This window comes from Solea senegalensis, linkage group LG12, assembly GCF_019176455.1.
Source record: "Solea senegalensis isolate Sse05_10M linkage group LG12, IFAPA_SoseM_1, whole genome shotgun sequence".
Classification (NCBI taxonomy): Eukaryota; Metazoa; Chordata; class Actinopteri; order Pleuronectiformes; family Soleidae; genus Solea; species Solea senegalensis.
The window spans coordinates 22,678,631-22,692,394 of NC_058032.1; the positions used below are offsets into that span (position 1 = coordinate 22,678,631).

Here is a 13,764-nt window from a genome sequence, read left to right on the forward strand (position 1 = left end):
AATTGATCACGACTTGTACAATTGCCTTATACCTGTGAGCCCATGCTGCTTCCCAACATCATCAAACTAGATATGTTGGTATTGTTTTGATTGATGTCACATAGTCTGTGTTTAATTCTACGACCTTCAGACCCAGCTACAGTCATTTATCAGGTGGTGACGGCTCTATTCTGTCTTTATTAGTTTTACAAGACAGTAAAGCTTCATGTCTCTAAACCTTATCCTGAGATGAGTGTGACCACTTTCTGGGATCACTCTGTTGAAGGTCTCCTTTGGCAGGATTTTGGTTCTGTAATAACTGTGGTTATTCTATATAATCTGGCTCATTGTGGTTGATGGTACAGGTTTACTGACAGACAAGGATTCTTATGTAACCATCATTTCTTAATGAGGATTTCGTTTGATTGTTTTTAGCCACAATTTCCCTTTGCAGTGTGCAAAATCCAGATTACAAAGTGTCTCCGAGACCCCATAAAAAGGCAATGATTACCAATTTAATGTAAATCACAAACCACTGAAGCAGAGGAAAATTGACGTCTGTGCCTCTCATCCACTGATCAGCAATTTGGACTATCTTTCCAATTACCAGCCAGACGGTTGGCAAACAAAACAAAAGCCCTTAATCTTAAGCACAGGCACAGAAAAGCATTAACTAATTATATCCCTCCTCCTTGCCTCCTTTAGTGACAATTATGGAAAAAGTAAAAAAGAAAAAACCCTCCTGTGTTTGCTCTACAGAAGGAACAGCAACTCACATTTGTGTAGCGTCTCATGAATAGTTGATGAAAGTGGTTTATTTTAAGCCTGCAGGTTGAGTGTATATGTGTCTGTCAGTATGCACAGTATTAGGTTAAAAACAGAAACAGGTAATCCTCGTAGGAGCTCCACTGGATCAACACTGTGGTTTCAAAGGTTAATTAAAGAACTATGTGTAGTCCAGACACTTAAATTAGAAGATGAAGTAAACATCATGTACTTGCAATATTGTGAGGCCTTTCCATATGCATGCTTTTCCCCACACGTCTCTTCTCACCACTCAGATGTGTTGAGAACAGTCCAATTTAGTAGAAATGCACGGACAGCTGTTTTGAAGCTGTAATTACTGAGTAGATTTGGTGGATTTTCATTTATAATGAGTGTTTAGCATTACCACTGAGTATTTGTTTGAATATAAATTGTGTTAATATTGATTTACAGCTACAAAAGTGGCAGATCTATTAAAACTGAGGGGTAGATTAGATTCAACATGTCAAAAAAAAAAGTGATTGATCGTCATAATGTTTGTCAATGAAATCACACCCTCGCCTAAAACCTGTCTTTCTGTCTGTCTGTCTGTCTCCAGCTGGATGAAGGTACACCACCTGAACCTGAGAGTTCATTCGTGGATTACCAAACCAGTATGGTGAAACACTCTAAGGCTATTGCTGTCACTGCTCAGGAAATGGTACATTCTCAGATTTGCATTTGATACCACTGAACCATTTTAGAACTGTGTTGTGTTTAAACGTTATGATGGTTGATTTTTATACACACGATTTGTTTGGTTGTGTTTAAAGTGTGTGATCAGTGAATTAACACGATCGCCTCTTAACACAATAGCATAAATAAGGTTTTATATTAGCGCTGTCAAAATGAACGCGATAATAATGTGCTAACACGCGTTCACACTTTTAACACCACTAATGTTTTTCCAGTTGCGATTAACATACGCATGTTCTGTGATTGTAATTTTTCTCCTGATAATTTAAAGACACTCAAATGATGCTTTACTGTGAAGTTTGGTCTCAAGTTGAATATCTCACACAACGACTATTTAGCAGTCTATTATCTTCATGGTAACTTCACCACAGTCTTTATAAGGGAAGAAAAAGAAAAGAAAAAGAAAAAGTGTGCTGCAGGCCACCGATTGTAAATGATGTTTCTACCTTAGACGTCATTTTGTTAGAGGGCAATTGAGATGGGAAGTGTTTTAGTAATAATAATATTATAACATATTTGCTTAAAGCAAACATATTTATCCACTCCCATTTTGGTAAGAGTATTAAAAACCAGAACAAATATCCTGTTAAGGTACATCTAGATCAGTCATCGAACACAGTTGCGTATTATTGCCATAAAGCACAGTATCAATAACAATGTGCCCTAGATTTACTTTAATTTTGTGTTTTAGTGTGGATTAACATTCTGTGTGTGTTTGTCCCTCAGATGACCAAATCAGTGACATGTCCAGATGAGCTGGGAGGGTTGGCCTCCCAGGTGACCGTGGACTACAGCCAGCTGGCCGTCCAGGGTCGACTGGCTGCTCACACAGCTGAGCCAGAGGAGGTGAGTAGGTCATTGGTAAATCTCACTGAGGCAATAATGAAAGAGCATTGCCAATCATAAATGGGTAAATTGTTATCACCTTTTTCCTCTCCTGTTTCACCTTGTAATCACGTTTCCTCCGTGCTATCCAGATCGGTTTCCAAATCAAGACTCGAGTGCAGGAACTCGGCCATGGCTGTATCTTCCTGGTCCAGAAGGCTGGAGCTCTGCAGATCACACCCTCAGATAGTTTCACTAAACGAGAACTCATAGATTGTGCCCGTGCAGTCACAGAGAAGGTAATATCCCAACATCACAAAAATTATTATAAATCAATGAATCGTTAGATCATACATTATTCATTGCACCTTATAGCAGTGCAACTCAAAGCTTGACAGGATAAGAACAAAACAAGGAACAACTCGTGTTACACGAAACTAGGATAAGGGATATGTCGCTTATCCTGGCTGAACTTAGCCTTGAGTCGGTTGCACATAAATCACCATGGCAATTTATTCTATGCAGAACAAAGATTGGTTAAACCTGCTGTTCCTAGTCTGTTCAGTGAGCCGTCACTCTGATCATGATCTTTGTATTAACATTTTACAATGATTGCATGTGTTTTTATGTTATTTGAATTGTGATAGTCCTTATTACTCTTATATGGATTATATAGATGTGATCAAAATGTTGTTGAGATGATTAGAAATGGCTATTAGAAAAGGTGCTTTCAGTGAAGAACATTATAAAAACAGTTATTTTGATCAAATGAGCAAATTATTGAGTAATTATTTCTATTGGACTACATTGAGTCTGTCTGAAATTATCTGCCAGGTTTATTAAAAGTGGCTGTATTGTATGTTTTTACGTATTAAGCGTTTCACCTCTTCATAAGTTTCCCATTTAATCTGTTGCATAGGTTAAGGCCCACTTTCTCTGATATTCTGAATTTCTTTATTCTACTTTTGTGCAGCTGAGTTTAAACAAGAACAACAACAACAAGAAGAACTTGTAGCTCATAGTTGGTGAGATTTTCCCTCTCAACCTTGATTATCCACGTTAAACTTAAGTCTGTTCAGTTTTGGTCTTCACTGTAACATAAGAACAGTTTCTCTAGTTGTGTAGTTAACTTTGAGTGGGTCCTAGTTTCAGTAGTATAAAGGGACTTGGGAGCTATAATTCAGTTTTATAATGAGTTATAGCACTATTTATTTACTCTTTTTGGAAGAGAGCCCTTGCATTTATGCTTTAAAGGTGGAATCTTTAATTTGTAGTTCTTGGCGAAATACCATTAATAATTCATGCCTGACTAGAGCGCGTATCATATCCAATCATTCTGGCAACACTGTTCAATTTTGGCCTGTGAAAGTAAACAATTCTTCTGGAGGCCCCAGTTTAATTATGGGAAGTCAATGGCTTTAATGTGAAAGCTAGTGTCACTCGTGTTGAACGTCATGATGAAAATAACGTCCATGTAACATGTCGTGTTCCCTCAGTTTTGGCTGCCTCTGGGGCCTCTGTGCGGAAAACAAATGTATTTGAGTCCAGTTTGACATTCACTAATTCACTGAGTGAGTGATGTTGCTCACTGCTCTGCACCGACACAGTATTTTGCAATCACAGCAGATTTTCAAATCCTCTTACGACTGCCGCGTCGACTTTGAATGCAACATTTATGATCTTTCAAGGGAGCTGTTTATCACAAGCGAAATGGAAACATTCATCACAATGTAGAGCGGTGCGTTGCTTTGTTTCAGCTCCGCTCTGACCAACAAATGTGTGTTCATTTCAGCTGCGACGGAACAAAACGCAGTCATTCTAACTTCGAGTCAGAAATCAGTGCAAACTCATTCAGAATACATGCACGTTTAGTTCATTTAGCACACCTTCACTGATGTGGTGTCCGCGTGTGTCTCCAGGTGTCCTTGGTGCTCTCAGCTCTCCAGGCAGGCAACAAGGGCACACAAGCTTGCATCACAGCAGCCAGTGCAGTGTCTGGTATCATCGCTGACCTGGACACCACCATCATGTTTGCCTCTGCCGGCACACTGAACACGGAGAACGACGAGTCCTTCGCTGACCACAGGTGAGCTGTTTGATGACGTGTTTCTATTCATACAATTTCTACTGGAGTCTAAACTCTGCCCTCGAGTTATTTGTCTTCCACACCTGACAGAATGACGGATTTGCTGGTGAACAGAGACAGGAAATCTCTGCGGGTAGAAACCACAAATTACCGTCTGCAGGCTGTGATAGATTGAGTAAAGTGCCACTTTTTCTTAAGGGTTGTTGCTCTGAAGATTAAAAACTTCACTCTGAGGTGTGATTTTCAAAAGGAAGTGAATGATTTGGAGGTTTATGAATTATATTTATTTTATCTTTTCGCCTGTGAAATCTGCAGGCCTTATTAAGTTCAAAAAGATGTGTATCATAAAGCTTTTAGATGATTCTTATTGAAATTGTAGTGAACCTCACTGTACGAAATGTGCTTTATATTTCAAATATTGTCATTCAGCAACCTTTGCAGGCTCTCCTTTGAAATTTAGTCAAGTTGTTGCATAACCTCCTCAGATGAACCACGACCCAGTTGTGGAAACATATAATCCCTAAAGGGATGCTACTTGCACAACCATGAAGAGCAATTAAGTGTCTTGGCTAGGGACACATTGACATGTAGATCACAGGAGCAAGGAGCATCATTCTGAAGGTGACCCAGTCTACCACCGACCCACAGGCTTCAAATTCCCAACAGCAACAGACAAACTGGCCATCCACACCAGCACTTCAATACACGAGTGACTCCATATCCAGAAGAGATCAGTGAGGTGTTTGTGGTTGATACGACTTTGATTGCTCAAAGCTGCCATTTCCAACAAAAAAAAAGCAGGCAGCTTTCAGCTACATCTACTGTTTTACATTTTTTAACCTTAATTTTGTCACTTTATTATCTCCATAGGTACAGACCCCCGGAGGCGAGCGTTTGACATTTAGAACATAATTCTATTACGATGGGATTTGACTTTAAAATGTGTTTCGAGCACTTCTGCAGTGACTCTACTTTTTAATGAAAGTTTGACGCACTTGGCTCTGCTGGTGTCTACATTTATTCCCTCTCATTTGTAAGACACTGTTGTTTAAAGCTGTGAATATGCAGCGTAACAAGTACAGCAACATGCTGTTCAATGTGATAATCTAGCGCACAGTGAAAGTGATTCCTCTACATGTAGGACTTCCATTAATGCATCATTCTAATGACTATACTTAGATGTGTCTCTGTGCACTTTCTAAAGCCAGTGTGATCCTTCTCGATTTGCATTTTCCATTATTTCCCCTGTCTGATGCTTTTAAAGTGTTACGCACTAGTCCACCATGTAAATTGCTTAAGCTCCCAAGATGAAAGCCTGGAGCAGATCCTTGCTAGCAAGGCTACACTGATAGTCATGTTTTCCCTGCATTAAAATCTAGTAAGACACTGTTGCTGCTTATAAAATGAAAAGCATGCCAGGCCTTTTCTGTAGATATCAAGGTAAGACTTGCTGCGCCTCTGTGGCTGTCAGTGGACTTTACAGAACCAAAGCAGAGATGACTGCACTGGAAACGTCTCTGCCTGTGAAATAATCCCCAAAGATGTTTCTTGTATCCTTGCTCAATGTAGGATTTCTTCATTACATCTGATACAAGTAGTGAAAGCTAAATCCCTGCTATACTGGACTTTCAAAAGAATAAAATAGAGGAATGAGTTCATGTTGGAACATATGGGACGTTTCCACCGCCTCGCCTCGGCACGGCATGGTTAAGTTGCGTTTCCACTTGCATAGTACCTGGTACCAGGTACTTTTTTTAGTACCTGCTCTGGCAAGGTTAAAAGCGTGCTGAGGCGATACTATACTATACTATTTTTAGTCTAAATTGTATTAAATGGCCACAAAGGGACTTTCGCTGGTTTGTATGACTATGTATGTCTAAGTCTATGAGAAAATGAGTCGACAGGTGACTTGATTAATAACATCAGTACATATTTTCCCGAGGAATTCAAGGACTCACTCTTGATGTAACTTGTGCTCCCATACCTGCCAGGTATAGTTTCTCTCTGTCCCTTTCTCTCCTCCTCTCTTTCTGCCAGTCTCTCCTTCACCTAGGTTTCCTTAAAGATGCTTATAATGATTGGTTTCCACCTGTACTGCTGGAGGGAGGAGAGTTGATTGGTTCCTGGTCATTTGGGCAGCCACTCATCCACTAGGAGTTGATTATATAAAGAAGGCATGAAGAGTCTTTTGTTTGACTTCCTGCAGCATTTAGACCACTTGAACTCAATTCTGCTTCTGAGGTACTGTATGTGGTGGGAGGAAGGATGTAGGCCAGCCCAGGATACACTCTACCTCCACACTAGATAGCAGAAAAGATGTTAGAAACACTAGGCAAGTGGTGGGTGTATGTGTTTTAGAGTAGGACGAGACGGTTTTCTTTTTAGTTTGTCTTGATTAGTGAGTAGTGAAGGCGAGGCTTCGTTTTTGGTTTGTGTTTTGTTTTCTTTGGCACCTTTAACCCACAGAGGTGTTCTTTTTGGTTGCTCACAAATAAAACTTCCCCTTTTTGAAACCCTGACTCATTACATCTCTCAATTTGTGTTACTTTAGAAACCACCTGAAGGGGTGTAACACCCTGTGATTGACAGGTAGTACATTCAATAGGTTTGTGGTTGCAGATGGACTGGAGGTGGACGTAAGGCTTGCTCCAAATATTCTTGCAACTATTCCGATTTATTTTAAATGTTCATACCTTTTAAAATATATAATGTTTTCTGTGTTTTCTTATTCACTCAGTGTCTTCCACTTTATCCTCCACATGGTGGTTGAGGGGGGCAAATCCCAGCTGACATTATGTCGAACCCTGGACAGGTTCCACTCTCTCATTCATACCATGGTCAGTGACCAATTACCCTTACTCTAATCTGCATGTTTAAGAGAACCCACACACACACACACACACAGAGAACATGTAAACGCCACACAGAAAAGGCCACAGTCAAACCGGGATTCAAACCAGTTACCTCAATGCTACGAGGCAACAAGGCTAGCCATTAGGTTAGACTCCTGTGGCGCTCTCTCACACTCATAGGGTATGAATCTGACATGATTGCATGTCATTAACTTTGTTCTTTTCCTCCCTAGTTAGTGCCTTTCCTTCCTTCCTGTCCTCTCTCCCTCTGTCCTCACCCCTGTGGGCTGCAGGAACCTCATCCAGTTGCAAGGCTATTATTATTATTATTCTTGTTGTTTTGATTATCATTAGCAGTAGTAGTAGTAGTAAGATTAAAATTGATAACAGTATAATATCCTTTCATTCATGGTATTGTAGTGCTATTAAAATGTCACAACCCATTCAGAACTCCTGTCTCAACCTATAACTTGATACAAGGGTTATATATCATCTCTCTACTGTCTCTACCTCGCCTCCCTCTTCCTCCCTCAAGCACACTGATGTCGTGGAGGGGACCAATGAGTTGATCAACAGCAAGGGAAACATCAATCTTAAGTTTGGAAAGGTTACTGAACAATTTGGTTGAGAAATGGAGCTCTTGCTGGTTACCCAGTCCATCGCTCGCTGACGCCTCAGCCTGAAATGTGGGGGTGTTTGTAAATTATGTTGAGGGTCTGGTCTCCTTTTATGACGTAGGTTGTGCAGCTCTTGTTTCTTCCACCTCTAGTTCAGCCCATACCCTACACATGGCGGGGAACTTGGACTGTAGTGGTGTAATGATGATGAAAGATGGCAACATTGTACAAAAGGCAGAAGGAAGAAGAAGAAGAAGAAGAAAAAATATGAAGGTTACATTCAGCTTGCTATTATCATTGGAACTGGGAGGCTGCACTGCAGTTATCTCAGCAGTGGAGATGTTAGCTTTGCTACAGTAGTCAAACATAGTCAAACATGCTTTGCTGCCTCATTTTTGGAAGAATGTTGCTCCACAGGGTTGCTAGTGTGCATATTTAATGGTCCCTGCATTTTCATTCAATTTGGCAGAATTTGCCCACATTTTCAAGGAGCTTGTGCACTGCGATGCCATAGGAGTGTACGGTGCAAGGTAATTGCCTGACACTGGGAGTTGATTTGTGGATGGATGAGAAGCAGAAAATAACACTATCATTTTTGGATTCCCATCCATTCCAGGGCAAGAAGTTATACAAATTAAAACATTAATATAATTGATAACCATTACCAACCAGAAAGCACAGCAAATGATTTTGGATAACCAGCTTGTCAGTCTTTAATCAAAATTAATAATTATTTATTTCTTCTAAGACCCTGACAGACCCCCACATATCTTAGACATTACCCTTTTTTATCTTGGCCCAAACCATTTAAAACCAATGAAAGTATCACCAGCTTGATAAATACACTGTAAAACAATCAAAACTAGTTCCGGCAGGTGGGTCATGTGTCCATGCAGTATACTCTTGTCCTAATCTGCTGATGCTCATTAAGAAAATATGATTTCAGGATCTTCACACAGCGGTTTTCTGATAAGCAAAACATACGTATATGCATGCATAGTACTATGCAGGATCCCTGTAACCTTTTGCTTTTATCTGCATAAATATGCATACAATGATGTTTTTTTTTTTTTTTTGCATTTTACTTGGATCAGTACAGATATATGGCGTACTCATGGAGATTTTATTACCAAATAAATTGTGGAACGGTATGATAACATCCTACAGAGTCAGTGATTCAGCTCAGTGAGAGCATTGCTTTGAGCTCCTTTACTGCCATATTGACTTGGCCATAAACTGACCATAAATCCATAGGCATTTAATAATGAGCCTATGTCATCCGCTGACAGAAGCATATGTCTTTGTCTATAGCTCAGGGAAACCAATATCTTTGTTAATGGTAAATACAATCACAAGTATTAGGATGGGCAAGTGCAAGTCATTCTGCTTTGACGCTGACGGTAATAAATTTAACTTTGAGTTGACAATGTGGAGGAAATGAACAGGCTGTCAGCACTTATTCACAGGTCAGAGCATTAGAAACCAGTGGCCCCCGCAGCCCTCCCATCCTTTTTTTAATGTTTTGTCTACAACATGCGCACAATGCACATAAACCTTGTGTTTCTTTCTATTTTCTGAAAAAATGCTTTTTAATGACAGCACTAAATTAAAAAAAAAAGGAAATTCAAACCCATGACCAGTGAACGGCAATTTCATAACACTGGGACTTGTTGGCAGGCAACAAAGCACAGCTTGCTGATTGAAAAGTCTCATCAGCAATATGGGAAGTGTCACTGCATTTACAAGAGGAGCCAAGAAGAGAGAAATCCTCCTCGGTTGCTTATGATACAGCTTTTATAGCTTCACTCACAGTGTGGGTGTTAACACAAAATCCACCAAAGATTCTGAAAGATGTTGACCTTCAGCCCATTTGACGTCAAATTGGATGGGTGAGCGCAAACGCATAAGACGCGCTCACTGTAACGTGGTTGAATTAAGATTAATGGCAAGCGGCTTGGATATTCCAGTGTGAATGTGTGAGGCTTCCAGCAGGCGAAGGTGGAGGGCATAGTGGAAAATGGAGGTTCACAGGGCAGCACTGAACAGGGGAAGATGGTGACAGGGTCGAGGCAGTGCTCTGAGGGTGAGGAGCAGGTGGGTATGCACAGGAGGACGCAGAGGCACAAGGAAACCAAAGACCCAATCTTGTGCTGCGTTGATGTGCTGATCCATTGCACAAGATATCAGGTAATCATGTAGCTGGGAGAGAGTGAGGAAGAGAGAGATGCTCACAGACAGGTTTGATGCATAAGGAAGCAAGAGCTGCAGTAGTTGGAACTGTTTATTGTTGTTTTATCTGCAGGTTATTAAAGTACGGTACTGCTCGCAGCTCCATGTCCTCAGATCCTCTCATTAGAAGACCACAAACACTATGAGGGTCGGCTGAAAAGTTCATACCAGAGCAATGAAACTTGGCATGCATTAAATTCAACCTTTTTGTGATACCGCATTGTTTCCTTCCAGATAGACCCACATTTGACAGCTGATTGACTTTGAAAGTTGGTACTCGAGAGATTTTGTGAACTTGGCAACAAACATCTGCAGAAATAAAGCCCCCAAGGACATCATCAGCTCCAGCAACAGTGCGCACGCAGGTGAATTCTTGAGGGGTAGGGAGATGATGATGATGACTCATGGTTCAGACGTGCCATGACCTAAGTAAACATTGATCGTGTTCACCATTTAGTGATGGACGACAGACATTTCACTGTTAATCAGATGGAAAATGCTGTGAGCATCACCTGTGAAGGAGTAGCGAAGGTTCTGCACTCCAAACTTGGCATGTTGAAGGGTTCCGTTCAGCGGGCGCCACAGCTTTTGACCCTTGATCATAAGCACACCAGGTCATGTCACAGTATAACTTGGCACGTTTGGAAGCAGAACAAGCTGGCTTTGTAGGACATTTCCTAAGCCAGAGAAAAAGAAACAGTCCATGTGGTGGAAATATCTGCTCCAAGAGCTGCAACACTGATGGAAGAAGTTTGTAGACTGTCAGAGCGACTATGTTGAAAAATAAACCACATTTGGTCAAATTTGACCATTGCATCATGGGTTAGCCTATGAACTTTTCAGCCCACCCTCATAATTTAATCAGCAACAAATGAGACAACCTCTAATCTAAAACTCTGCTGATATTAACCTCTCTCTCTCTCTCTCTCTCGGAACTGCACCATGATTGGTAAAAGCCTCCCATGATGCAACAGATGGAGTCGTGAGGCTGTAAACAGGGCACAGAGGAGAGGCAGAGGACTACATTAACATTTCGAGCCACATCGTTAGATTCGGTTTAAATTCTGGCTCAATACATGTCAGATTTTATGGCTCATATTTGTACTTCTCCCTCAGGTCTCTTGATTTCGAGTGCACTGAGAGGTTATTATGGAATTATTAATCAATAACACACCATATTGATACTACAAACCTGTGGCAACAGGTTGAATTGATCTCAAACTGGCCTAGCAAGGATAAATCGAAACGTGGAACATTGGTAAAGACACAACAGACAACTTTCATGTCCCGAGGGGTTCCTGTGAAGTTTTCCTGTTGTGCAAACCTGCTTGAAAAGTCACAATAGACACTGGGTGGATGCTATTCTCTTACGGTATATTGCAGCTACTTTGTGATGTAAATCAGGTTTGTCTCTGCCAGAAAAAAAGATCCAGAAAAACTAAATCAAAGCAAGACTTCTAGGGGACTGATAAATGCAGAAGGTGTTGTTTGTCTGCCTGTCGCCATTACACTGTAAAATATCTTAAATGCTATTTATTAAATGGTTTTTGAATTTGTAAACATAAACAGCATGAAATAGTACATACGACAGGAACTGGGGAGAGCAGTCATTGTTTTCTTATATCCCTCAATTGTATTCTTCATATAAAAAGCACACCTTTACCAAAAGTATTTTTCTTTCTTTTAATGTGCAGCTGTGTGACAATATGCACGTGTATATGAGTAAAAGAACAGTGTTTATTACACATTAATAAGGATGCACAGGATAGATTTTTGCTGAAATTATATAATGTGAGGCACAATTTTCATTCATGCCTGTCAAAATCTGTCACTGGACCACCTAGACCATGTTTCACCTGCTTTCACCTGTTGGGCCCAGACTGTGCAGATATGAGTCAAAGTGCCAAAATTAGATTTTGTAGAAAACTAAATGTTGTAATACAAAGCCATTGTCATAACATGTGTTGCCTTTATCTTGGAGAGTTGTATCCTCATCACTCTCAGATAAGGCGCAGCAAGTGGATCAACAACATCTCATCAAATCTTTTAGAATTAAATATGAATTGAAATGGAGAGACAAGTTTGTGTGAAAAGGAAACTTTTTCATCACATATTTAAGCTGGGATAAGCACATATTGTTGGTGGTATGGAACAATAATTCCATAATCACTTTCACAGCTTAATGCAAACAAAGTGATACGAGAGAAAACTTGACTTCTGCACCTCTGGCATACTTTTTTATTTATTTTTTTTCCAGTGAAATGGTAAGTACTGTATATGCAAGCACTGGCAGCTCTGAAAGTAACTGCTGACAAAGCAACATAAAAAAAAGAACAATAAAAAACAACATGACAATATCAGTGAATCATCTCAGAAATGGAGAGATTGTCTGATTTGAGTGTTAGTCAATGTTCTGTATCTGTTGACAGGAGCTTGTGACTGAGGTTTGCAATTCCAGAATGTTACTTTTTTAACCTATTTTTTCTGATAAACCTGCCTACTGCAGCATTAAATACCCAGTATGTAAACATTAATGACATCCAATATTATAATAATATAATGCATACAATTGTGACACATTGGATTTGAAGTTGGTAGAAGACAACTGTGCAAAACAACTCGGCAAAGTCCACATTGTGCATTTTTTAAATGTATGCTCTGTCAGCTGAAGTTAATGGATAGTAGGACGACTCAAGAATGGTGCTTGACATGCTTAACAACTAACAATTGACTACATGCATCATTTCCTGGTTTCGGGTGCCAGCCAAATATACAATGATGTTGTACAGCTGGCGTCTGCAGAAGTTACCGAATTATCTAATTTAGCGGAGACTCCTCAGAACACTTAAGAATCACTCTAAACAAATAGTGATTGCTTAAACGACTATTAAAAGACAACGTTTTAGCAGAAGTTGTATGTGACACTAGTCCATTGCAGTGTTGGTTCGTTCATGACCGGGTGAGGACGGTGTAACTCAATATCACAAGAATGATTTTACACACAATTTCCACTAATAAATAAGGACAGGGGTGGAAATTTACTATGTAAATCTCACCACCTTTCATAGTCTCCTGCTGCATGTTGAAACCTACAAGATGTGGTCATATATTTAGTAAACTCATTCTAAAGATTCAGCACAACTAAAATAACTAACTCTTCTTTAATTGTTTGAGTTTAGATTCATATGGGCACCACCATTTGTCCTCTTCTTCTTCTTTTGGCTTCTCTCATGGAAACCAAAAACATTATGTATACTTATTTAACATACTCATGGGAAATATAGTGAACTTTTGCCTTTCAACCTGCCTAACTGTTAGACACAGTCATAAGTACTTGCCTAAAATTCAAGTTTTTTGTGTTTTTTAATTTAGAGCGTAACGATGCACTGTATCTCAAAGGTTAGGTTTTTGGTCACGGACTCACTAGATACTACTAGCGATACTAGTAGTACAGAAACATGTGTTTCCAATATGTTCCCTGGCCACACAAAAAGACAAAACAAACACAACTCTGTCCCCGGTGTCTTCTACAGCACCACCATCTGCTCATTCCATGCCACTTCACTGTCAGACTGCCGCTGATCCCAGTCATCCGTCACGTAACAGAAGGGCTGAGCAAAGCAGGCCTCTGATGAAACACTGGGACGTGCGAGTTTCTCTGAGGAATTTGCAAGGT

The 13,764-nt window shown here is 40.1% G+C and overlaps 1 protein-coding gene across 1 annotated transcript in view; it reads left to right on the forward strand.

The window, feature by feature from the left end:
• Positions 1-13,764, forward strand: part of LOC122778829 (talin-2-like) — a 133,714-nt gene that overhangs the window by 61,253 nt on the left and 58,697 nt on the right. The window contains exons 44-48 of the mRNA XM_044040931.1: positions 1,343-1,444; positions 2,206-2,325; positions 2,457-2,603; positions 4,224-4,390; positions 4,481-4,523. Of these exons, the coding sequence (XP_043896866.1) occupies positions 1,343-1,444; positions 2,206-2,325; positions 2,457-2,603; positions 4,224-4,390; positions 4,481-4,523 (579 nt within the window). The remainder of the gene's footprint in view (positions 1-1,342; positions 1,445-2,205; positions 2,326-2,456; positions 2,604-4,223; positions 4,391-4,480; positions 4,524-13,764) is intronic.